The sequence below is a fragment of the Electrophorus electricus genome, chromosome 6, assembly GCF_013358815.1.
Source record: "Electrophorus electricus isolate fEleEle1 chromosome 6, fEleEle1.pri, whole genome shotgun sequence".
In the NCBI taxonomy this organism is placed as follows: Eukaryota; Metazoa; Chordata; class Actinopteri; order Gymnotiformes; family Gymnotidae; genus Electrophorus; species Electrophorus electricus.
The window spans coordinates 19,475,525-19,501,648 of NC_049540.1; the positions used below are offsets into that span (position 1 = coordinate 19,475,525).

The following is a 26,124-nucleotide window of genomic DNA, read 5'->3' on the forward strand; positions in this document are numbered from 1 at the left end:
CATACAACCACCAACACACCCACACTGACACACTCACACCCAAGACCTGTTAAAGGAAGCCACTTGGGTGAGAGAAATTTGTAACAGTTGGAGCAGTGGCTCCTTCTCTACACACTCTCATAGAGTCACTCACACTCATACACACATCCACTCATACACACATGCCCCCCCCCCCCCCCCACACACACACACATACAAACTGGGAAGACACTTGGGAGAGGGAAACATGGAACAGTGGCTCCTTAGCACCCACATCTTGTTGTAACCACTTGTTTGTCATAACCATTACAGTCTGACTCATTCAGAGAACAGACATGAAGCAACTTTAGGCTAAGATTTTGTCCGAAGCCTGGGGCTTTGGAACTTTGGTGTACCGGACCTCCTTGTGTGCACCTAAATTTAAGTATGTACCTGATAAGACAACTAATGTCCCGTATGAAACAAAAAAAAAAGAACATATGTGCTCCATTTAAACCCTTTTTAAATACCTGAGACAGGGTTAAGTGGGATCCCTTAAAAGGAATGTTAATGTACTAGGCTCATACTTCTCCTGGATTTGTCATTAAATTATCGTTGGGAGGGTTTAAGGGGATCACCAAAGCCCTGCAGCTTTTACAGCCATATGTAAATGTAACTGGCGTTGCGTGCATGGTGAAGACATCAGCTGTGCCACCACTTCATCTGCTCAGTGCATTTACCAGCCTCAGGAAATATCACCCTGTAGATACGCTTCATGAGCCTTCATTGTGCTTGCTGCTGTTTGCTTCTGCAGCCTGACTGTGTGCCTCAGTAATTACAGCTGGGCACATGGGCATGCGATGCTATAAGGGCAGTGTGAAAACACTTCTCCTCAGCAGGGACCGTGAACGCTCAGGTGTGCTGATTCCGTGCAGGCTTGCATTTTGGTCCCCTTGGTGTTTCTGGGAGAGATCCCAGTTAGGAGCAGTCCTTCAGGCTTTCGAGTGGTTGGAGTGCAAATTTAGCCTCCTTATAATAATACAAAATAGGACTTGTAGATTTAACAGAATGGTTGAGGGACACACTGGAGTAAACATGGGATTTTGCAAGCCTTGTGAAAGAACTACAAGCCCTGCTCAAATAAAAATGGAGAGTTTTCGGATGGATTTTTTTAGGTGGCATGGTCTGTGCAGATATCTTTGCTATCAGGAATTTAGCGTTTTTCTGAGATTATGTGAGAAATTGTTTGCCCACCCCTCTTCCAGCTGTCTCACAAGTGGTCTTTCTTTTTCAACTATCCACAGGAGACACAGTCAAAAAAAAAAAAGCATTGTCACTTTGCAGTGTTCAGATGCAGAGTGTCATCGAGCCTCAGTCAGCGCAAGCCTGCCTGCTTTATTGAGAGCAGTGTATTATTCATTGCTTGTGGGGGTATGAGAGAAGTTTTCTGGCAGAGTTTCAGGGACTTAAATCATAACTTGGGACAGCTGCTCAGCAAGCCTGTAACTTACCACATCCAAGTACTTTCTGGAGACTTTTGATTAACAGCCTGCTTTAGGAAAGGGAAAATTGTTTGGTCCTCTGAGACCCTGGTGTGAGGCAGTCTATCTCCGAAGAAATGAGGTGGAACAGTGTGCTGCTCCTCATAGGAACACGTGAGCTGGCCAAAGTTCTGAAGTTTGTGTGTCGTCAGCCTTGCCCGCCTGTCATTGGTCAGTCCCTATGATGTTGCCATGGTATTTTGTTGGAGTTGACAGCTTACCTAGCAACACCACTCAAGATGGGGGCAGTAGCCAAAGATTGAAGCGGGTGCAGGAGACGGGTGCCAGTTCCGGAGGGGGCACCCCGGAGCCTGGCGCCCGTTTCGCACCCAGATGGCAAAAGAGTGACAGAGACAGAGGCAGCACAGCCAAACCGGACTAAGAGCCACCTGTGATGAAAGTATGTGTGTGTGTGTGTGTGTGTGTGTGTGTGTGTGTGTGTGTGTGTGTGTGTGTGTGTGTGTGTGTGTGTGTGTGTGTGTGTGTGTGTGTGGAGAAGGGTGGAAGTCATTAGAGAGCAAGTGCAATAAAACAAAGGTGCAGCTTTTTTCTAAGAGTGAAAAATAGAAGCTCTGAAAGAAGGAGATCATTTTTCATGTCCACTACACAACTAAAACAAGTTTTCTCATTGCTTGACTTAGATAATTTCCAAAAAGATCTGAAGGTATGGGACTTCTAGTTGCAAATGTAGGGAAAAGACGTACGAGAGAGGGCTCCCAGTCGACATTTTAATCATTTCTCATTTCTTTCTCAGATCTTTGTCAAACAATGTTCCAGTTAGTTTCAACATAGTTTTACATGTAAAATGAGCAATTCTAAGACTGCCAAACAGGATAGCAGAGTTGTGTTGTCATGAGCGCTGCAGGGAAGTTAGTAGCATTTACAAACAGCCCTCCAACGACAAAAACTTAGTTCGAGAAGCAGAGATCCTCACTTATCTTGCATCTGATTCAAGAATATTATCAAACCATCACAGGCCTCACTAGACTAACTACAAGCATCAGCGAACTCCTTTGAATACCTTTGTCCGCTTATCAGTAGTGGAGTCCACCATCAGATTGCTCCAGACCCAAAACTGTGCCCTACTGTGCCCTACTGTGCCCTACGACGACCTCGAGAACTGATCGCAAAGAGCTAATCTCTGCATATTGAACATTCCTGAAGGCAGGGAAGACAATAACAACCCGCTTAAGTTTATGTCAGAGTTTTTGATGCAGATGATGGGCCCCAACATTTTTTTCTGCTCCGCCTGAATTAGAACGAGCCCATCGGACACCGACGATCAAGTTCAACTAGGGAAAATCCCCCCGCACATTCTTGGTCTGTTTTTCCAGGTTCCAGCAGAAAGAGGCCACGTTGTGCTGGGCCATGAACCACGAGCTGAAGTACCAAGGCGTTAGCAAAAGACTCGTAAAAAAAGAACGCCATATTTAACAGTATAAAACAAGCTTTGTACCAAATGGTTCCATCAGCTGTATGTAACCTGACTGTGATGTATGGGGGAGAGATACTCAGCTTCAATTCACCTGATGAAATTCAGAAATTTTATGATCAGATTCAACAAAGAGTAGAAATAAGAGTTTTTGATCTGGAAATGTGGTATGGTTACCCTTGTTGTTACAAATGCTTGGCTAATTCATATTATATATAAACACCTACCAATAACTTACCTGTTGCATACATATATTTGTTTTGATTATTGTTGCTGTGTTTCCATACGTATGTGTTTACCTTGAGAGTTATAAACTTTCAGTATATCTTTAGTCACTGGGAGCTTTCTCGGTTAGAAGTGTCTACACTACCAGGAGTATTTAAAGACAGAGTGTAGCCTGCACCGGGAGAGGAACAAGTACAGGCTTCGTTTTAGTTTTGCTTGTGTTTGGGAAATGGGACAGGGTTTTGGGAAGGAACATCCCTACACTTTCACAGCTTATGTTTTTTTTTCATTCTCCTTAGAGAGGTTTTCCATGAAACTGCACTTTTTCAAGACCATTTATTTCCTTTACTATTGTTTGCACCTTTATGTATGTTTTTTGGTAAACCTTAAGAAAAGGAATGAATACAAGTACGGCAGGAATACGATTCGTTAGTTGGAATGTAAAGGCATTAAACAGACCTGTAAAAGGGGCCAGGCTATTTTAATATTTCAAACGTGAAATGGCATTTCTTCAAGAAACTCATTTATTGGTAAAAGATCAAGTTAGATTCAGAAAATTGTGGGTGGGCCATGTGTTCCACTTGAATGTCAACTCCACAGCACATGGAATTGGTACATAACAAAATCAAGTTCAATGCAATTACCATTACATCAGACCCACGGGGACATTTTGTTACAGTATCTGGACTTCTTCTCCATAAACCCATAGATCTGGTTGATGTATACACCCCAAACTCTCCCCAATACTATATGTAAACTCACAACAATAAATTTTTGGTGGTGATCTGAAATGTGCAATTAGCGAAGTATTGGCCCGTTCCAATCCAATATCCATTATTGATAGAAACCTTTTGCCCTTTATCACAAAAGCTGAATATTCAACTAAAATTGAATAAAATCATACCCCTGTGTTACTAAATCATCTGTAACACAGATCCCTGTATTACTAGAACTTGACCCATATGTTTTGGTCATGCCCTGCTCTGGCATCTTACTGGTCTGTGGTCTTTAAAATTATATCAGAGGCACTTAATACTGATTTTCAGCATTAAGTGGCAGCCATATTGGATGTCACTGACAGTAAACATTCTAAAATTACAAAAAGATAAAAAGTCATTCCTTTTATGACACTGCTTGCGTGCAGAAGAATATTATTACACTAGAAGTCGACAAACCCTCAAAAAGTATCTTTGTGGTTGAGAGACCTGATGCAATTTACACAGTTGAAGAAGATAAACTACTCACTCAGTGTATTTAGGGACAAATTCATTTCCATCTGGCAGCCAGTTTGGATATATCTAGAAAAGCTTAAATCTATTCCTCATATTGCCTAGAAGAGTCCTGCTCCCAGTTTGGGACAAGACCTGCTTAGATCCACTTATACAAAAGCGTTTTCTTTCTCTTTTTATTTATTTTTTCCTTTTCATAGCTGTTTCAGTGTGCACATGCACCAATTTCTTTCATCCTTTTTATATTTGTCATTATCAGTTTATACCAATTTCATTGAGATAATGCAATGGCTGTTATAAGGAATAGCCTGGTATATACTTCTTTTATATATGTATATTGCATTTACAATGTTTCTATTTTGTAAATGGATGCATAGCTAAATATATGTATGTATATATATATGTATATACATATTAATGCATATATATACACTATATGAACAAAGGTTTTGGGACACAGCTCTTAATCATTGAATTCAGTTGCTTCATTCAGTCCCATTGCCAAAGGTGTATAAAATCAAGCACCTAGCCATGCAGTCTGCCTTTAAAAATATTTGTGAAAGAATTGGACATTCTAAAGAGCTCACTGAATTTAACCACTGCAACAAATCAGATCATGACATTTCTTCTCTCTTAGATATTCCACAATCAACTAACTGTAAAGTTCATCAGACCAGGACATTTTGGACAATAGCATGCTTTCAACTTTGTGGGAACAGTTGGGGAGGGTCATTTTCTGTTCCGTCATGACTGTGCCCCAGTGCACAAAGCAAGGTCCGTAAAGGCATAGTTGGGTGAGTTTGCTGTTGAAGAACTCGACTGGCAAAGACAAAGCCCTGACCTCAATCCCATCCAACACCTTTGGGATGAACTAGAACAGAGACTGTGATCCAGGCCCAACATCAATGTCTGATCTCACAAATGCTCTTCTGGATGACAAACATTCCCACAGACACACTCTAAAATCTAAAAAGCCCTTTCAGAATGGAAGCTGTTATACTTGCAAAGGGTAAATCAGCTCTATGTCATAAAATGTCATGTCATAAAAGCTCCTATAGGTGTAATGTATAGGTGTCCCAAAAGCTTTGCCCATATAGTGTTTGGCTATATATATATATATATATATATATATATATATATATATATATATATATATATATATATATATATATATATATATATATATATATATATATATATATATATATGTGTGTGTGTGTGTGTGTGTGTGTCCACATTTGGACATGTATATATATATATATATATATATACTGCTAAAAAGAAGAAAAATAAGCTCATTGTCATAAATAATGATTTTCTAACATAGAGTATAAAGAGTCAGTAACTACATCACTTCTCTTTTGTCTTCTAAAAGGACACTTCAAGCTATTATCTAATGCTATTTTGACTAGGAATCTTAATTCACTTCTCACTCTGGATGTATTTTTTCAGAAGTAACACAAAATTCAAGTGAAACAGTAAAAGAGCAATAAATGTGACATTTCAGATAGACTGACCACTGTCACATCTTTCCTTTGGACTGTGCTACACCACACTGAGCTTTCCTACCCAGGCTCTTGATTGGATTCCAGTTGACCTTGAAATTGCATGACTGAGCCAATCACTGAGGTAGAAGATTTAGCTTGGCCCCATAATCTGATGCCTACCCTTGTTACTGAAGCAAGAAAATACCCATAATTCTTGGCAGACCATGTTTGACCCTCTGGAATCCCCTCCGATTAGGCCATTGGACAGAGATGACAAGGACAACAGGATCCTGAAAAGAAAGGGTGTGTGTGTGTGTGTGTGTTCCTGCACTTCATCATGGCTGTCTTGAAATCAAATAAGTTCTCTAACGCTAAATATATTTAGGCTGCAGTTTTACCCATAAAAACCTGACAAATGTACTATGTAAATGTATTTTTTTTAACCACGCTTAATTAAATTGTTGTACATTCCTTGTTTTAGAAAATTAGGATAGGTAACACTTCCTTTTTCAGTCCCTTAGGTTGTATGTATTAACTGTGTCAGTGTGTGACCTAAACTCTAAAGTAATGGGTGCATTCTTAGGTAAAAAGATTGTGTGTTAAGACTAAATAAGTCTATGTAAATTAAAAAGACACAACATTTTGGGATTTAAACAGAAAAGGACAAAGTAAAAAAAAAAAATTTATTTGATAAGTAAATTGGAAAACACTATATTCTATACAAGGTAATTCGAACTGAAAAGACCATGTTTAAAATTTTCTTTTCTAATCTTTCTATGGAATGGTTACCACAAAGTAAAATGTGTCTCTTGTAAAACAACCCCCAAACAAACAAACAAAGTGAATGTGAAGGTATATACACTGGTCTTTAGATGTATGTCAGATGTTTTATGAGATCCTGGTCATTGTTCTTCATTTGAGTTAAACAGTGACTTTAGTGGAAAATAGATCCCTTAAAACCACACCAGTCTGGTGTTTTATTAATGGAAGCTGGGATGCTTTTTCATCGTGACCATAATGCTTCTGCCACTACTCTATGATCAAGCACGGGCCCTCTCGTCAGGCAGTCATTTATGCTTGTCATACGCCCAGTCAATACATCAGGACTAATAAATGCCATCTCCCGCTGGGGTTTCTCACACTCCCGCCCTCCTCCACAAAATGCTCTCTGTCTGCTTGTAACGGCTTGAAAGTGTTGATTAGCGACAGCGTGTTCTGCGTCCTCCAAAGATGCAAAATGGCAGCTTCTCGGGTCAAGGCATGCTGTTCTAAGACTTCCCCATTCCCAGCAGTCTTTCTGTTTACATAGACTCTCAAATTACTGCTGTCCTCTCACAGTTGATGTTACTGCATTAGCTGCTTGGCTAAGTTACCACGCCTAATAACAACGCATATTACATTAACATGTCAATACAAGAACTGAGATGTGTGTTGAGAGAAACATAATAAACATTTTGATAAATGCTAAATGATATGATTATAATGTGCAAACAGAAAAAAGAGTTGAGAAAGAAGCAGCTTAATATTGGACATTTTTGAGTTTTAGAGGTTTGATGCAGGCAGCAGCGAATCCAGAAACATTTCAACGGAGCCCCACGTCCATGTGGTCTTGAAGCTTATGACAGGGATGCTAAGTTCAACAGCTAATTCTTGTATTGAGATGTTGTATAACATCATACAAATTCTCTTACACACCCATTTTTTCTGCTATTTGCACTGCGCCATATTGTACTGTTTCATATTGCATACCTTCACCCTGAGCTGGAAATTGTAAAAATTGTAAAAGTGTAAAACTGTAAAATTGTACATTGTATGTAATCATATTCATACATTCCCTTTTGATTCATTATTTATCTGGACATATTTATTCATTCATACACACACATTTATCTATTTTTTTCCCCCAGACAAATTCCACTTTATATCTCAGTCTTTATTTTCTTCCTTCCTTTATAAATAAATTTTAGGATCTATTCCAGTTTAAACTCACATTACCCTGATCTATATATTTTTATGTATCTCTCCTTGGCAACGGGCAGAGCAGTCACCAAAGGCATTTCACTGCCAGTTATGCTGTGTATGACTATATATGTGACAAATAAACTTTGATTTGATTTGATTTGACAATCATGTTGGTTGCGAGGGTGGCCATGTGTCCTCTTTTTCATGGACATGTCCTCTTTTTGGGACCTAAAAAATATGTTCTGCCTAGATTCTAAAGTGCCCAGAATGCCCAAGATTTGGCTTTCCTTTCACGCTGACATGTGCATTCTACAGTCTCCATACACTGCCTAGCCGTTTCTGCATTGCGTTTACCATTCTCTATAGGTTTCGCCTTGTCGCTCGCCACAGTTAGTTGATCATGTACACGCCCTACATGCAACCACTGGTCAGACTGCTTCTCAATGTGTGTGTGTGTGTGTGTGTGTGTGTATGTGTGTATGTGTGTGTGTATGTGTGTGTGTGTGTGTGTGTGTGTATGTGTGTGTGTGTGTATGTGTGTGTGTGTGTGTGTGTGTGTGTGTGTGTGTGTGTGTGTGTGTGTGTGTGTATGTGTGTGTGTGTGTGTGTGTGTGTGTGTGTGTGTGTGTGTGTGTGTGTGTGTGTGTGTATGTGTGTGTGTGTGTGTAGCTGTGCACAGACGTGTATGGCCAAAGAGGATACATGAAGTTTACCTTCAGTGTGAGTTTTGTATGGCACCTTAACAAGGCCTAAAAACACAGGACTGATAGAGAAGCTGTGAGGGCTGTTTTTGCTACGTCTGATCTGTCCATGTACAGCATGCATTTGACAAAATAATTTGATATAAATCAGTTTCCTTATGCTCTTACCCCACCACCTACACTCTAATTAATGGTACAGATTGAGCTTGAGGGACGAGCCTGGATACTACTGGAAAATGTCTAGTGAAGTAGTGAATTTTATGGTGGCTGATTTTAATTTATTTCATGATCATGAAAAGAAATATATATTTTTACTTTATACGTTTTTAAATGTTTTTTATTTTTAAGGAAGAGCCAAATAGATTATCTGCCTATATAGGCTCTGAAGGCAAATTTTATTGGTCTAATAAAGGTCTAATAAGAAAATTCTAATAAAAATAGTTAAAACTGGCTATGTATTCATGCCCCCCCACTAATTCTCTGTTTTGAAAACTAAAATATAGTCACCCTATTAGCTGCACGCTTACGGCTATTAAGCTTAGACACTGACAATGAGCTGTACGTTTGACTGCGTGCTGCTGTGTCTTGCTGAAATGCTCTCACTAGATGTTGGTCGTCTGTCTACTTCCTATGGCTTCAGGCAGTATTTCTCTGTCTTTGTTTTTGCGGAGACTGATGTGAGAGCTTGTGTGAATGTGTCACCCCTCCTTTATTAAGGGTGATTTAGCTTGGTTTCAGTAGAGAACCTGATCTCTATAATCCACCATAGCCCATATCTTTACTTCAAACACTTGTTTCTTGGCGATCTCTGTCCTCAGGCTTTTTGGCATGTTTGTTAAATATACGTCTCATAATCGCTAACGGTTTCTGTCTCTGCTTCTTGGAGGTCTCTTAACGCCCTTCGGCATACACAAATCCTATGATCCTATGAACTCACATATCCCATGGTCTTTCAGAATATCTTCCATTATGATAACATCATTTTCTTGTCCTGTTGGGGGAACGTCCATGAGTGATTACGGGTCTGCTGGCCCATGGTAAATATCTCAATGCATGTTTTATTCTTGTGGGGAGGCTTTCTGTTTCCTGAACTGTGTTCTATTGTCTGTTGGTTTTTGGCAGGCGATCGCAAAGCCTTTTTTGGATGCTACCCACTCTTGCTTGACCCTTTTACTCATTCGCAAGGTTGTGGGTGTGAATGCAGTAAAGTTATGCGCTGCGTTGCCTCTGCCACTTCTATTCATGCTTGGCTGGGTTCATGTCAGGACATCCACTTAAAAAACCATCTCCATTCTGCTGAAAAGCTTGTCAGTGATCAAGGAAATGGAAATCCCACTTGATTTTTTGAAAGTGGGGTTCACTCAAGAACCATTAGCTATGACAGGCAATTTGCCCCTATTATTTACAGACTTTCCAAATATATCTCGATCCCTGTGTGTGTGTGTGTGTGTGTGTGTGTGTGTGTGTGTGTGTGTGTGTGTGTGTATTTACATGCTTTCTTCAATAACCTTTACGCCAGGAATCTGTCCAGTGTTCTGTGCTGCAAAATTACATTGATGACTATACATATTGTATGTCTTTTTTTAGTAATCTCTCCTCTATCTGAAGAGGGTGACTTGGCAAGAGAGTGTTCCAACAGCATTTTGTTCACTCCATTCTTCAGATAATTTCGGCTCAGCATGTGGTCTCTGGGAAATGAACACAGAAGTATAAAGTATTTCTACTAAGCAGGTTGGTTTCTGGGTCAGATTTACATTCAGCAAGAAGTGACTGCAAATCAGCTTGAGCAGGAGGACATCTGAACCTGGATCAGTCTGAGATCTAGTCTCAGATTGCCTTTGGTCTCAGGAGATTTTACTCACTGAACATGGTCAGGTCAGTTTCTGCTGCTATTCTCCTAGCAGCTATGAACATGAAGGTTCTTTTAATGGAGATATGTTGTGCTGCTCCAACCCAGGCAGAGTGTTGGAGGAAGTGTGAAGTTGGGGGAAAGGCATTTGATCAATGAATGGAACGGAAGGCAGGTGACCATATATAGTTGGTTTAACATGTCACACTGTAGACCCTTGCAGCTCTGAATGTGATCTTGTTTAGGCAAAAAACATGTGGGAAAAGTGTGTTGAATCAATGCCTGCAGTGTTGAATAAATTCCTACGGTTTTAATCTTGTTGCTGGTACAGGCACTCTAGGTGATAATTCAACACTGTGGACCTCGTCTCTTTTCTATGTAATGATCTGCAACTGTTTAGAGTGTAAGATCAGAGAAGTTCTACTGAATAAAGTGAAAGTCTCTTCTCATCTTTGGTTTAATGTTAGTTTTAGAGGCCTGGTTAATCCTTTCACTTTTACTCTTATCATCCATAGCTCCCATAGCTTGTTTTTTAGTTGTAGTGTGTTTAATCAGAGGGTGTTATAGCACAATGGACTGGCATGTGCTGGTCTGGCAGCGTTGTTGTAGCAATAATAGAATGCCTGATACAACATTAGAATTAAAGCAACAAAGGGATGCCTGTCTTTTGTCTTCATCCTGCCAAAGCAGATGAAGTGAATACAAAAGATAAATCCAGAAGTGTCCATCTGTAAAGATGCATATAACTGAGAAAGAGACACTCCAATTCATCATGATCATTGGACATTACATTACTGGTCAGAGATTATTTGAAATTAAAATGATAATGTAGTAGACATTTTAACATTTCTAGCCAATAGAAAGTTGATCAACATACCAACATATTCTATTCTATTCTATTCTATTCTATTCTATTCTATTCTATTCTATTCTATTCTATGAGAGCTTAATTTATCAAAACGGTTTTGTTTATTGGGTTTTACTCCACTGTGCTTTTTTGGTCAGAATGCTGTTTTTTGTCAAAATAGTAACTTATTCTATTTTATTCTATAGGAGCACTTTTACTGATCAGAGTATTAGTATTGCATTATATTTAAGTAAATATCAGTCACCAGTGTGTCCCACCCAAAAAATCAGTTCTGCCATATTGACATTTTCAGCTCTTGGTGTTTGGTCCATAGTTTTGGTGCCCATCTGCCCAGTGTCAGGTCTACCCTGCAGCACCCGTAACTACTGGTGGCCACAGATGTTACAGGACTGCTTACCTGGCACAGCACTAACGTAGTCAGCAGGGTTCTACCAGGGCAGCAGGCTTCTGTTATCTCCTCATGGGAAGCATATCCTTCTTTTGGAGGGCAGATTCAGCCTTGCTATCTGTCAAATGTGTCAGGCTTTTCCTAAGCTGTGTGAGAGTGACAGCATCCCGCAACTGTTTTGTACTAGTGCGATGTTTGAATGCATGCATACACATGGCCCATCATACGGTGTAGACTACAACCTTGGAAAGTAGTTCTCCAGTGCTCAGTGAGGCCTATCATATAACAAGATCTAATGGACTCTCCTGAATAAACATCAGAACCTAATTCGTGACATCTGGTGTTATCTTACATGTAGCAACTACCCATAGGTTCCCTTGGTCTTCGATGACCTCTCATTTTTTATGTATTGGTCCTTACACTTTTCGAATTGCACTAAGCAGCCTCCAGGTTTGACTGGCAAAGGTGAGTGACGGTGGTAGTTGGTGGGGTAGATCATCAGATCTTTGCCTCTGCTCTTCCACAGGGCCCTACCAGCACCCAGGCTATGGGGGGGGAGATGGCAGCCATAGCCTAGCGTCCATCTCCTGCTTTCGCTGTGGCGAGGCGTGTAAAGGGGAGGTGGTGCGCGTGCAGAATGTCCATTTTCATGTCAGCTGCTTCACCTGCCACGGTAAGGCTCTGCACACTCTCCTTTACAACACCACTCATGCTTGAGGTTACACTGAAGGATCCCGTTACTTGAAAAGGCCAACATGGCTGTCAGTGAATGAAAACTGGGGGTCTGTTTCGCCTGTTCTCATTTGCTCTCTGCTTACTGGTCCCAACTAGCTCTCAACGTAGGGTTAATATTAGCATTAGAACTTTGTGGGTGAATTACTCCATTAATTCAGCAATGTATACTGCTTCCTCTTCTGGCATGGCATTCCCTAATAGATGGCCGGTGTTGACCGAGTTCTGACAAACAATGAAAATATGAGGACATTGTGATAGAACTAGGCTCAGTCCATCACCCAATACTGGCCAGTGGCCCTATAAGTGCTTAACCTCCAAATTAACTGGTCAGTTTATTCAGTACGTCCAACTGAATGGATTTGGTGATTGTAAATATTTAATGGCAGCATCTGGGACTCCGTATTAGGCTGGATCTTGGAGGAATTGGCTGATTGGCCATTTCTTTTGTCCAAACTGCCAAAGGCTCACGTGATTGTTGCACACTGTTGCTGTGGCAACCATATTAAGGGGTAGGTTGCCTACCATTGTGGTTACCATTGCCAGGTCCCAACCAATGGGAATGTTTTTCTCAGCCTTAGGGTATGGCAATAGGTGGACTCATCCTCTATCTTCCCATCTCATTTTTTCATTTGTTCATTGTTTTTTTTCTCAATCTCTCTGTTGCAGTGTTTATCCCCCAGTGTATCCTGTTGGTGGTCTTATTAGTGTAATTGTCAGTTATGTCCATTAGAAAAAACATGAGAGAAAGAGGGAGACTGGCCTGCTATTCTGATTGCTGGTCTTATGTTTTATGAACCAGATGTCTTCTCCTCACACACATCTCCCTCCCCCCAGGTCAGCTCTAAGGTATCTCTGTAGCTTTCAGAGTCTTCCACATACCTTTTGCCCCAAATAAATGAGGTTTATTTGTCTCTGTCATCCACAGTCTATCTCCAGGAGGTGGAGGTGGAATGAATCATGTGCACACACAAACACACACACACACACACACACACATGCTAATTCACTCAGGTCGTATGTGCTGGTCGCTCCAGAGGACATAGCCATTTGTAACTGTATCTGCACCACGCATCTTATCTGGGGGGTTTTTTTCAACTGGCATGACACGGGCCCCCCGACCTGCACTCACACCAGCTCACCAGCCTCTGCTCAGCCCCAGGTGTATGGGAGAGTTTTCAGGGGGCCAGTGCAGCGCTACTGTTTGCCAAGTTTCTGGCCTGCCATTCATGTCCAAGACATGTCCAGGTACCCAACCACAGCATTCCCACACTGCTGCAAATCTAAGATCCATCATCAGGCAGCTGCAAGATGCCAACAAGGAAGGGCTCAGTGCTGCTCCAAGTCATGTGTGAGATTGATTTCTGCTTCCATAAACAAAAAGTCCCCGATGAGTCACATGGCCTAGGACCTTTTGGTGTTCATTAGCATTAAACACAGAAAACAAGTAAATATGCACCAAGGCCAGGCGCACCAGAAGTCTGAGTGTACACTGAACACATTCCAGTGCCACGAAAACAGAAGGTGCATGAAAGCTCACTCATGCTCAGTATACTCAACCATTTATACTTATATCCATTAATATGCAGTATAGGGTTTATAGCAGGATTACTATTGTTATTTAAACATTTATGGAAAAAACATGATGACTCTGTGAAACTAATTATTCTTAGAGATTAAACTAATGTGTTATCGCAGTGCATCTCAAGAGTCAATTTGAAGAGTCTTCAGAGCACCCCACTCCCTAGACAACTCCATATAACACTGCTAAATCAGCTGTACTTTGGTGACACATGCTTGCTGAAAATGTCTGGTTGTGTAGTTCTTCAGGAGTCACGAGTCAGCTCCTGGAGAACACCCAGTCAGCAGCTTGCAGAGGTAGGGACAGTAGCGTGGGACGTCTCTCACTTACAGACACACACACACACAGACACACACACATTCTGCTCCAGAAATAAAGACCAGGTGCTGGAGTTAATAGCAGGGCAAGTGGCTGCTCTGGAGGCATGTGTTTTAATGAAGGGCAATGTGTGTGCACTATTTCCATGTGTGTGTGTGTGTCTGTGTGTGTGTCTGTGTGTGTGTGTGTGTGTGTGTGTGTGTGTGTGTGTGTGTGTGTGTGTGTGTGTGTGTGTGTGTGTGTGTCTGTGTGTGTGTGTGTGTGTGTGTGTGTGTGTGTGTGTGTGTATGTGTGTGTGTGTGTGTGTGTGTGTGTGTGTGTGTGTGTGTGTGTGTGTGTAAAAGAGTTCAAGGGAGACTTCTGAAACTCAGTATAGCAAACAACAGCCAATGACAACATACTCTCAGTTTTTTCATTAATGCGTTTTTTTTCAACCATCAGGTAACATTTTTCCATACATTTTTTTGTTCTAGCCACACAATTCCCTGTTTTCAGACTGCCTTTTGCAGATACATGCATGGTTAAAATGCTTAGTATTACAGATGCTTTTTCGAAATATTACAAATAAATTTCGGCTGATATTTTTATGGCTAATTTATTGTTTGTTTATGTTATACCTAAAATAGCATGGATAGTATAATAAGCAATAATCAGAATTCTACACCTCCATATACCTCTGAACATACTAAAAACGTGGTGTTTAAAGGGTTAATTCCTGGTCACTTCTCCCTGCATTACACCCTGAGTGTATCTAGTCGCTGCAGGTTGCTGTGCTGTCTACACCTTTTGAGGGTGCAGTCAGCGCCATTGGCTCTGCGTGTCCTTTCCTGCTCCCAGCCTCTCACCTCCCAACCTCCCAGCCTCTCAGCAGCCTCATTCACACACCAATCGTTTGAGGTGAACAGCAACACAGGAAGGAGGACCGTTGTGCGACGCTCTAGGCTGAAGCTTTGCCGTTGTCTCTGCTTTGCTCCCAAATGGGATGGCTGGCATGTGGTGATTTTACATGCAATGCAATGCTGTTTCCTTCACTGTGCGTTCAGCTGGCAAGCAAGAAATCTTGTCAATCACCCATCTCACACATGAAAAGCCCGAGCAGAAGTGAAATGGGTTTGGATGCATGCAGTTTGACTGAACTTTTCCTGTTTTCCTCATTAACTGGGTAAATCAGCCCTGTGTCTGGACCACTCTGGGTGGAAAAGTGCAGTGACCGGTATAATATGGCAAGAACATATTATTTTCTATTAAAATTCACAACCACAATAATTATATACTTCTGGAATGTAATGTGAGTCAGAACAGAAAAGAGCGAGTGGGTTCATAATGATCAGAATGACTGTTATATAGGAGGATTACTTCAAAGCAAAGCAGACACAGCAAGGCTCTTATCCAAGCAAAATAAAATACTTACTTTATTCTTCTTGCAAAAGCCTTTTTCTTACTGGATTCACTGTTTCTGTATGGTAATGCCTGCTTTCTCTAGCTCAGAGTAATTACTTAACAATATTGATTCAGTTGTTTAACAATCATTGGGCTAACGATCTCACCTCCACAATTGACATTCCATTACAATAAATTAGCCATTTTAAAGCCAGTCTTAAAGGAATACTTCACTTCTATAATGCTAATGTAGCTAACAATTAATGAAGGCTATAAGAAACCTGTTAGCATAATTGCGTTTGCATAATACTGTGTTCAGCCCTGCTAGCATTCATTAACCATGATTAGCGCCATTAGCATTTACAGATGCTCCTTTAAAATGGTCCAAAGTTTGTCTTTTACAGTAACATCACATGCTTTATTTGAGATCTCTAAGGTTTCAGCCCAAAAGCATGGCTTCTGGGAACGGCAGTAGCTAAGTCTCTGTCCGCTATGACCACAATGAAAATTACAGCAAATGTCTTTGGATTGCACTCAGGAATTACTGGGAGCTGTGATAAAACCATGGTTTCAGGAAGATTTGTACAGAAGATTTGTACAGCTTTCATCTATAAATTCACATTCACAATGGTTTCCATTACAAGGGAATCTCTACCTCTCTCTTTCTTCCTCTCTAGTGCTATGCCTGTTTTCCTCTCCCTAGAGGCTACAGGGCAAAGCATTAGTGGAAGTCATCAGATCATCCAGTGAAGTGGAGACACTTGCCGACAGCTATGGCAACAGCCTGGAGTGGCTCTCTGCCTCTTGATGTGCCTTAATTCTTGCTTCATTAATGCACGTAACTAATACATATATAGCCACATATGCATACAGTCGCAAAAAGGTTTAACTTTTTTTAATTATCTGCATGAATGACTCCTGAACTGTAATCCGAGCTTCTTCCAAGTAACAATAACAAATAAAGACAGGCGTATTTGACAGCGCATACAGCATTTGACATTTTCAGATGTTTATTGAAAATATGGTTTAAATGATCAGGGTCCTGAAAAGAAGTTCTTTGGCCAGGACAGTAAAGCTAGCTCCACATGCAGAAACCCACTAAGATTACCGCTCTGTGTTGGATTGCTCACTAATTAAACCTGTCTTGTTCTGTTTAATGTTTACTAATTAGGTGATATTACCTGATAGACTGATTGCAGGTTCACTTGAGATCCACAGCCGATTCCTGGCTTACCACATTCTACTCTAAGTATACAAGTCCATCTATATGTTTGTAGATTTTATTTTATTAATTTGTTTGTAGTTTTTATTTTGTTAATTTTAATAACAGCAGCCTTAAAGGGGTGCCATCTCTCTCTCTTTCTCTCTCTCTCTCTCACTCACTCTCTCTCTCCCCTCCTCCTTGGGTTACCCTCTACAACCCCAGGAGAGCTGCTCTCCTATGTAGCTCAGCCATCTGAGACAGATCAATATACTAGGCTCAACTTGTCTAGACTGCAAGTTGAAGTAGACCATGCTATGGACTGGTTTAAAAAAAATTTTTAAAAGGTTGCGCATATGCTTAGCGTGTGTTTTTTTATGAATGTTTTTATGAATCTTGTGTGTCTTCATAATTTAGGGAGTTCATTCTGAGCCCCTCTGAAGCAGGGTTTGGTACAGATTCAATACCTCATCCACATGGGATTCATGTGTTTACATTGAAATGATAATCTTATAATGCTGGCACTGTTTCCGTGTGTGTGTGTGTGTGTGTGTGTGTGTACGTGCGTACGTGCGTGCGTGCGTGCGTGTGTTTTCTTCCTCGTTCTTGTCTATGGCTGTAAACTGAAGATGCAGTGAGGTGGCTAGAGCTACAGGCAACAGTTCCTAATCTGATGCTAAATTTCCTTTTGCTGGGAATCTCAGTCAAGCATAGTACAATTCAATTACACCCCCTACTGTATAGTTCACTTCCTAGAGGCCTTTGAAGGACTGGACAGTTGGAGGAGTTGAGCCAAGATATTCTCTCTCTGTCTCTGTCTCTCTCTCTCTCTCTCTCTCTCTCTCTCTGTCTCTCTCTCTCTCTCTCTCTCTCTCTCTCTCTCTCTTTCTTTTTCTCTCACTCGCTGTGTGTCTCTCTCTCTGGTCTGTTTGTCTATGGGATGCTGTTTGTCTATGGGATGCTCAATCTGTCCCACCACATTTCCCCTTTAATAGCAGCTGCTGGCCTCAGGATAACATGTCCAGACCACTTTTTAATTGCTCTAGTGGTTCCCCCATCTCTCTCTCTCTCTCTCTCTCTCTCTCTCTCTCTCTCTCTCTCTCTCTCTCTCTCTCTCTCTCTCTCTCTCCCCACCAAATGCTGAATGGAGAGGCTGTGTAGGGAGGTGGCTGAAGATGCAAGCTGATACAAGTTGTTGATAAGCACCATGACGTGCTTCGTCCTGAGTCTGATGAGCACATGCCTGTCTTCCACATGCATTGTCTGCAGTGTAATAGACATGATCTGTATCAGTGCAGTCAGTATGGCAACAAATAGAATTCCAGTAATGGATGTAAAGTGAGGGAGAGAGGAAGCTCTCTGCAGGACCATTTCACTCCATATGAATAGAGGGAGTGTGTGTGTGTGTGTATGTGTGTATGTGTGTGTGCGTGTGTGCGCGTGTGTGTGTGTGTGACCTGAACGTTCAAGTTCAAAAGGCTTTTATTGTTATTTCAGCTATATACAAGTACACAGAAAAACTAAACAATGTTCCTCCAGGACCATGGTGCAACACAAATGTGTGAGCAACCAAATGCTGCGGTACCTTTTTCTGGATGGCAAGAGGGTGAACAGTTTGTATGAGGGGTGTCTGGGGTCTTCCACAATGCTGGTGGCTTTGCGGATGTAACATGTTGTGTAGATGTCCGTGATGGAGGGAAGAGAAACCTCAATGATCTTCTCAGTTGTTCTTACTTTACTCTGAAGGCTCTTGTGGTCAAAGACGGTGCAGTTCCCAAACCAGGTAGTGATGCAGCTGCCCAGGATGCCTTCTATAGTACCGCTATAGAAGGTAGTGAGGATGGGTGATGGGAGATGGGATTTTCTCAGCTTCCGAAGGAAGTAGAGACGTTGCTGGGCTCTCTTGGTAATGGAACTGGTGTTCAAGGTCCAGGTGAGGTTCTCCGCTAAGTGAACACCAAGGAACTTGGTTCTTGACGATCTCTGAGGAGCCATTGATGGTAAGCTGGGAGTGATCTCTCCGTGCTCTCCTGAAGTCAACAACCATTTCTTTTGTTTTGTCAACATTCAGATACAGGTTGTTGACCTTACACCAGCTCACCAGTTCTCGCACCTCCTGTCTGTATGCTGACTCGTCGTCCTTGTTGACGAGACCCACCACGGTCGTGTCATCAGCAAACTTGATGATGTGGTTGGAGCTGTGAATTGCTGCACAGTCATGAGTCAGCAGTGTGAACAGCAGAGGGCTGAGTACGCTGCCCTGGGGAGCACCAGTACTCAGTGTGGTGGTGTTGGAAGTGCTGCTCCCGATCCGGACTGACTGAGGTCTACCAGTCAAGAAATCCAAGATCCAGGTGCAGAGGGAGGTGTTCAAGCCCAGTAAGCTCAACTTTCCAATCAGATGCTGAGGAACAATGGTGTTGAATGCTGAACTGAAGTCTATGAACAGCATTCTTACATAGGTGCCCTTTTTATCCAGATGTGTGAGTGCCAGAGATGGCATCATTCGTAGAGCAGTTGGAGCGGTACGCGAACTACAGGAGGTCCAGAGAAGGGGAGAGCTGGTCTTGATGTGTCTCATGACGAGTCTCTCGAACATCACTTCATGATGATGGACGTGAGTGCAACGATACGGTAGTCATTGAGACACGACACCGTGGACTTCTTTGGCACGGGGACAATGGTGGTAGTCTTGAAGCATGTTGGGACAACAATGCAGCTCAGAGAGATATTGAAGATGTCTGTCAGGACATCTGCAAGCTGGTCAGCACATTCTCTGAGCACACGACCTGGGATGTTGTCTGGTCCAGCAGCTTTCCGTGGGTTAACTCCACGCAGAGTTCGCATCACCTCAGCCACAGTCAGGCACAGCACCTGGTCATTTTGTGGAGGGATGGAATTTTCTGCTTCAGTGTTGTTCTGTGCTTCAAACCATACATAGAAGTCATTCAGTGCATCTGGTAGGGCAGCATCACTATCACAGGAAGGTGATGTTTTCCTGTAGTTAGTAATGGCCTGAATGCGCTTCCACATGCGTCGTGTGTCACCAGTGTCTTTGAAGTGTCCATGGATCCTCTATGCGTGTGCACGCTTTGCCTCCCTGATCGCACGTGACAGTTTTTCTAAGATCCTCTTTGTCACCTGCTCTGAAGGCTGAGTCATGGGTCCTCAATAGCATGCGCACCTCAACAGTCATCCATGGCTTCTGGGTGGGGCGTGTGATGATGGTCTTGCAGACAGTAACATCATCAGTGCATTTGCTGATGTAGCCATTCACTCATGCTGTATACTCCTCCAGGTTAACAGTGTCACTGTCAGTAGCAGCCTCCTTGAATGTGATCCATGTCGTCTGCTCAAAACAGTCCTGAAGAGCAGAGATGGCTCCTGCTGGCCAGATTCTCACCTGCTTGAAGCGGTTTCGAGCATCTAACGATCGGTCTATATGCAGGGATCAACATTACAGACATGTGATCAATGTATCCGAGGTGGGGGCAGGGCTCCACCCGGTACGCACTGGATAAGTTTGTGTAAACAAGATCCAGCGTGTTCACTTTTCTCGTTGCAAAGTTCACATGTTGATGGAACTTAGGCAGTACTGACTTGAGATTTGCGTGGTTGAAATCTCTGGCGAAAATAAACAGTCCATCTGGATGAATGTTCTGCAGTTCACTAATCGCTCCATACAGCTCCTGGAGAGCCTCTCGTGTGTTCACTCTGGGTGGAATGTACAGTGTGATTATAAACACGTAGGTGAATTCCCGTGGTAGATAAAAAGGTCTGCATCTAACAATAACAAACCACCAGTGGTGAGCAGTACCTAATGACAAGCACAGAGTTTTTACACCAGGTCTCATTGATATAAATTCAAGCTGACTGACTGCTCTCATGGCTACTCGTTTTCCAGAAGAAGGAAGAGAGGTCCGGGGAACCTAATGTCATTCCAGTGAAAAAAAGAAAGATAAAAAAGAGATAGAAAGATGCCTAATTGCTTACCTGTCACGCAAGTCTGACTGAAAATCCAGAGTAATACTTTGGTCTGAGTTATAGTCTTACTCCAAGCTGCCTTCCGTTCTGCAAGGAGGTTTGAACCCACTCTATAGTGGGAATCTTAACTTTCAAATTCCGCCTTGAAGTGTTTTGATGTGTTCGAGCAAACTGCTCTGCTTCTCTATTAATCAAACTAACACTTTGGCAGATTTACATTTGTGGCACAAACTCCCACAAGAAGGTCAGGGCCACCCGGACTAAGCTAATTGATTATCAGGAAACTAAGCATGTGTGTCAAAGGAAGACTTCACGTAGTTGCATCTTTCTTGCAGCACACAGTACCTTAACTGAAATATATCACCTACATCAACCTCAGCCAATAAGTACTGTCCATTTTGGCAGAACAACTCTTCCATTCTACACTGTTCAGCCAAAGCTGTTAAGAAATATAATCAAATGCATAAACATTTTTAAGAGAACTTGATAGGTGCTTGCACGAAAGCGTTTACAGATTGAATTGCACTAGATCTGTGCTCATGAGATTAAATTGCACTAAATTCAGTCACTTTTAGCCTCATAGCAAGCTCTGTCACAACAGATTCAGCTCTGATAGACTGAATATGAACTGACTGTGCAGTGACCTGGGAAGGGATGGAACATCAGTCATCTCTGATCTCCTAACAGGGGACAGGGGAGATGGTAGGAGATGGCCAAGAGAAGACTGGAGCTCATGAAAAAGATATCAAATTAATAAATAGATGGAGGGGTGGTCCTATAGTCATGAGAACATTCCTTATCAACAGGCCAGGCTCAAACAGAGCATGTGCTGTGATAAGGTAGGGAAGTGTGTGTGTGTGTGTGTGTGTGTGTGTGTGTGTGTGTGTGTGTGTGCGCGTGCATGTGTGTGTGTGTGTGCGTGCGCGTTCGTGTGTGTGTGTCCTGCAGGGCACAGATACATGGCTAGGATTATCCCTCTGCTTACTGCACCACAGGACTTGGGCCAGAGAAGATTACTATGTGCCACCCGCCCAGTTTCACGCTTCACGTTCAGTTATCACTCTCACACACACACACACACACACACACACACACACACGCACACACACACACACACACACACACACACACAGCAAAAATGACAAGCTGCATAAAGACTAATACTTGCATGCACTGATTAACAAATACATATCCATAACGCTGAGACAATCTCAAGCATCATAGTTTACCTCTCTCCAGTTGCTCAGAGTGAGGTGTGTGTGTGTGTGTGTGTGTGGTGTATGATGGGGCCTGCTCAAGCTTGCTCGACTAACACTGACAGGTCTGGCTTGTTTTGGATAGTGCTCTGCCATGCTAACATTTCAAAGGTATATGAAGCATGCGATCCCAACAGTGGAATCTGTGTTTTCAAACAGTGCTATGTGAGTGAAATCATCTAAAGGGAACAAGTTGATGATATTTGAAGATAAACATTTCAGAACACTGACAAGCTCTTTAACAAGATGGCCTTGCAGCACTAATACTATTGTCCTGCAAAGTTTACTAGAATATCAACATATCACTTTAATCATACCAAGTTAAAAATAAGGTTTGCAAAGTTACCAAAGTAAATTTTTTACATTTTACTTGACAAGTCCAATAAGATCTTTATAGTAATTTGTAGCTTTTCCCTTTTCCCCGTCTGTAATAATCATCTGTCAGCGTTGGCATGCCTGGACCCTGAGGAACCCCAGATGGTCGCTGCATGTGTTCTGTCCTATCTCCCAGCACATTGGAACCAGCCACCGAGCCCAATCCCCTCTGCCCCATAGTACTGAGAGACTGAATTGAGCAGAAATGAGGATAATCTGGACAAACCTGAGGACAGAGTGGGCAAACACTTTTTTATCATTTGCATTATTAATTCATAGTCTTTTAAGTGCCGTCAATACCACTGTGCCATTCTAGAAAAAAGAACCAGACTTGAGCAAATCCAGCTCATCTGTTTTGCTGGAGACAGCTGGGTTAAATGTCATACCTCTGGTCGTGGGGATCGGCACGATGCTGGATGGCAAGGCTGGGAGGGGAGGATGATGGTGATTTCTGCTGTTTGCTCTTTAAACCACACCAACTCATTCCCACGAGAAGCTTCCGGCTCCTCCTGCAGCAACTGTGGCTGAAGGTCAGCGTGGTTCCATGGTGTAACAGTGGTGAGAAAGTGTTGGTGAAACCTTTGAAATTACTTTTTAGTAATTAAAACTAATTAGTTTTAGATCAAAGAGCCCTGATATTCTATTGAAAAATTCCTGTTACAACTTAGAATTCATTGGTCCCTCAGTGTGTGTGTGTGTGTGTGTGTGTGTGTGTGTGTGTGTGTGTGTGTGTGTGTGTGTGTGTGTTTGACGCTGGGGCTGACAGTGGCATGTGTTCCTACGTGATCAGAGTGAATGCTACCACTCATTAATGTAACATTACTGCTCCCAACAACTCTCACAGAGAGCTTTCTCCTTTCCGTCTGAGGCCCATCCTGTTCATGCAGTACCCTGACTCTCTCTCTCTCCTCCCTCTCTTTATGTCTCACAGTGGTGCAATGTGTTAAGCATTCGGGCTGAGTGTGCTAACTGTCTAAAGAAACTATATTGATTCTTTTTGACACACACAGCCAACCAAACTGCATTGTGAAATGCTGGAAGAATCCTTATGGGTGTTGAGCGAGTATATATGCTCAATACATACTCTATGCATGCCAACAAGACTCTAAGTACAAGAACCTAAATATACTCCTGCTTAGGTACAGACAAAAGGGCTCCAAACGACTACTATGAACCTTTAGAGAGGCCCCACTGAACCATACTATTCACTAACTCACGCACGCAATCAGCAATAAGCGTCTCAGCCATATATTACAAGCTACCAACACATCCCACATTGGTCCCTCAGCTGTCCGCAGCAGGCTTTGAGGATCTAAAAGAGAGTGGAATTGGGAGTTTTCTAGCCTACGCTGTCCCTTGCAAGTTCTCTAGCCGAACTGGCTGGGACGCAGGAGTAGAGGATGGGAGCGGAGTCACAGAGCGCACTTAGAACCCACCCCACTTAACTCTCCCAGGCTGAGACATTAGTGGTCGTTTTTTTATGGTATCGGACGTCCGATAGATGTGCCCACTGCGGCGGTAATACTCACTCCTCGATCCAGCCAGACAGGAAAGCGGCTGCCTTTTGCAAGGGTTGTAAGGCGAGGGAAACAGGTTGGTATAACGATGGCTGAACTCCTACAGAAACAGGGGCTCAGAACACCAGGTTCCATATTTATTTGACTTATTTTCAAAGCAAGCCTTCTGAGTAAGGATCTCCTGTTTATAAAGTAGAATTATAGACAACACAGTAGAGGGTGAAAGGTGAAAAGGCAAACATGGTCTGTTTATTCGGAATAAAGCTCATTGGCTAGACTGACTAGCCAATGAGCTTCTTCTTTTGGTGTTGTTTGTCATGAAAACTAGTGTTACTGTCACTTGAAGTCCTCCCTCTCTCTCTCAGTGTGTGCATGTGTGTGTGTGCGCGTACTGCGTTCTTCCCTCCTGTTTCCCGTGAAACTAGGTAGATACCATGGTACAGCCCTCAGCAGTGCTACCAAATTGCAAACAGTCAGAGATAACAACAGGCTTCTTACTCTCTCTTTCTTCTATCTGTCATGCTGAGGCCTCTTTCCACACAACCACCCACACGTACACGCACGCACGCACACACACGCACACAGAAGAGCGATAAAAGTAATTGCACTGCATGTCATTAACAAAGAAAGGCATAGGAGACCAGCCCATCCTGTTGTGCTGAATTTTAATTGTGTCTGTTGGCTGTTGATAAATATATGCTCAACCCTACACTCTCAGTATACTCACACACGCCTTACCCGCACTATACTCCTCTTCCGTGCACTCGTCCTACATCAGTCCAATGTAGACCACCCTGGACACACACAAACACACAGGCACGCACACTTTATTTATGGAGCTACTGAATTATGCATTGGATTGGAAAGAGAGGGTAAACTGTAGGGTGTGCAGATGTGTGTGGAGGTACATGAAAGCCTCATCTCTGTGGTGACTGGGCTGGAACAGACTGCCATTTGTGTCTCTGTGTGTATGTGTGTATCTGATACAAATAGGGTGCTATCTGATAGAAGTTATTATGGTCCAAAATATTCTGAAGAAATATGTGCTGCTCTCCAGATCCCAGCAGAAGGGAAGAGCAGATTATGTCAAATCTTTTTTATTTCCTATCCTTTTAGGTTATGTTACCGATTGGAAAATATGTAAGACTTTAACTTCTGGTGAGATTTAGGTTTTTGTGCAGTAGACTGCATGCTTTACAAGACCTGATTGCCAGCCCATCTTAACAGGTACACCATCATGCTACTTTTTTATGGTTGCCAATGTAAAGTACCACATAATAAAACAAACAACCACAAATCGATGACCACCATGAGCACAGTTTGGTGCTGAAAGAGCATCTCCCTTTGGGACCCAGTTTCAAATCTCAGCGGTGCCACATGCCACCGGGAGGAAATGGCATTGGTCGGGCTCTCATTGGCAGGTTGGCAGGTGAGGGCAGCAGAGGGCGTGTTCTGTCTCACCCAGAGTGACACAGCTGCCCCCCACTGTCAGTGTTCATCGGTGATGCCCCTGAGGCTCTGCTGCAAAAAGAAGCTGTGGAACGCAGCGAGTGCATCCACAATGGCACCTGTTAGTCTCTATTCGCTCTTGTGAATGTGTGGCAGGAGAGACTTACTATTATCAAGGGAGGTGTTAAAAATACATGCCAATTATAATGTGCAGCGCACAGTGTATTGACTGTTCCTGATAAATGAAGTCCCAGGATACAACTGCAATAGAAAGGTGTACATTTTGATATATAATACCGATATTATAGGAGCATCATTGCAAACTTGAGCACAGACTCACTCCTTGTCCACAGTAAATGCTGGCTATTGGTTACTCAGCAACTATGGCTATGGTACAGTAATCCTACGGCCACAGGCTCTCAAGATGGGGGAGCTGTTCAATCCTTTAACGTGACCTCCTCTGTGGCGCACCCACAAACACAAACTCTCCTCACCTACACGCATGCATGCACACTCTAAGGCTTGGCCTGGCTTGAAATGTGTTGCTTGGGGAGGACAGACATCTGGCTTGTTGCACAGGGCCCCTGGGAAAGCGTGCACGCAGCAGCACACCAGCAGCAGGCCATGTGATGATGGAGGCAGCTCAGTCAATCGTGTCGTCAATGGGGGCGTATCCGAGCTAACACCCTA

The 26,124-nt window shown here is 42.6% G+C and overlaps 1 protein-coding gene across 8 annotated transcripts in view; it reads left to right on the plus strand.

The window, feature by feature from the left end:
* Positions 1–26,124, plus strand: part of LOC113571271 (actin-binding LIM protein 3-like) — a 58,227-nt gene that overhangs the window by 5,383 nt on the left and 26,720 nt on the right. For all 8 annotated transcript variants that reach the window (XM_027000117.2, XM_027000116.2, XM_027000118.2 and 5 more), the window contains exon 2: positions 12,167–12,313. In XM_027000117.2, coding sequence (XP_026855918.2) covers positions 12,167–12,313 — 147 coding nt within the window. The remainder of the gene's footprint in view (positions 1–12,166; positions 12,314–26,124) is intronic.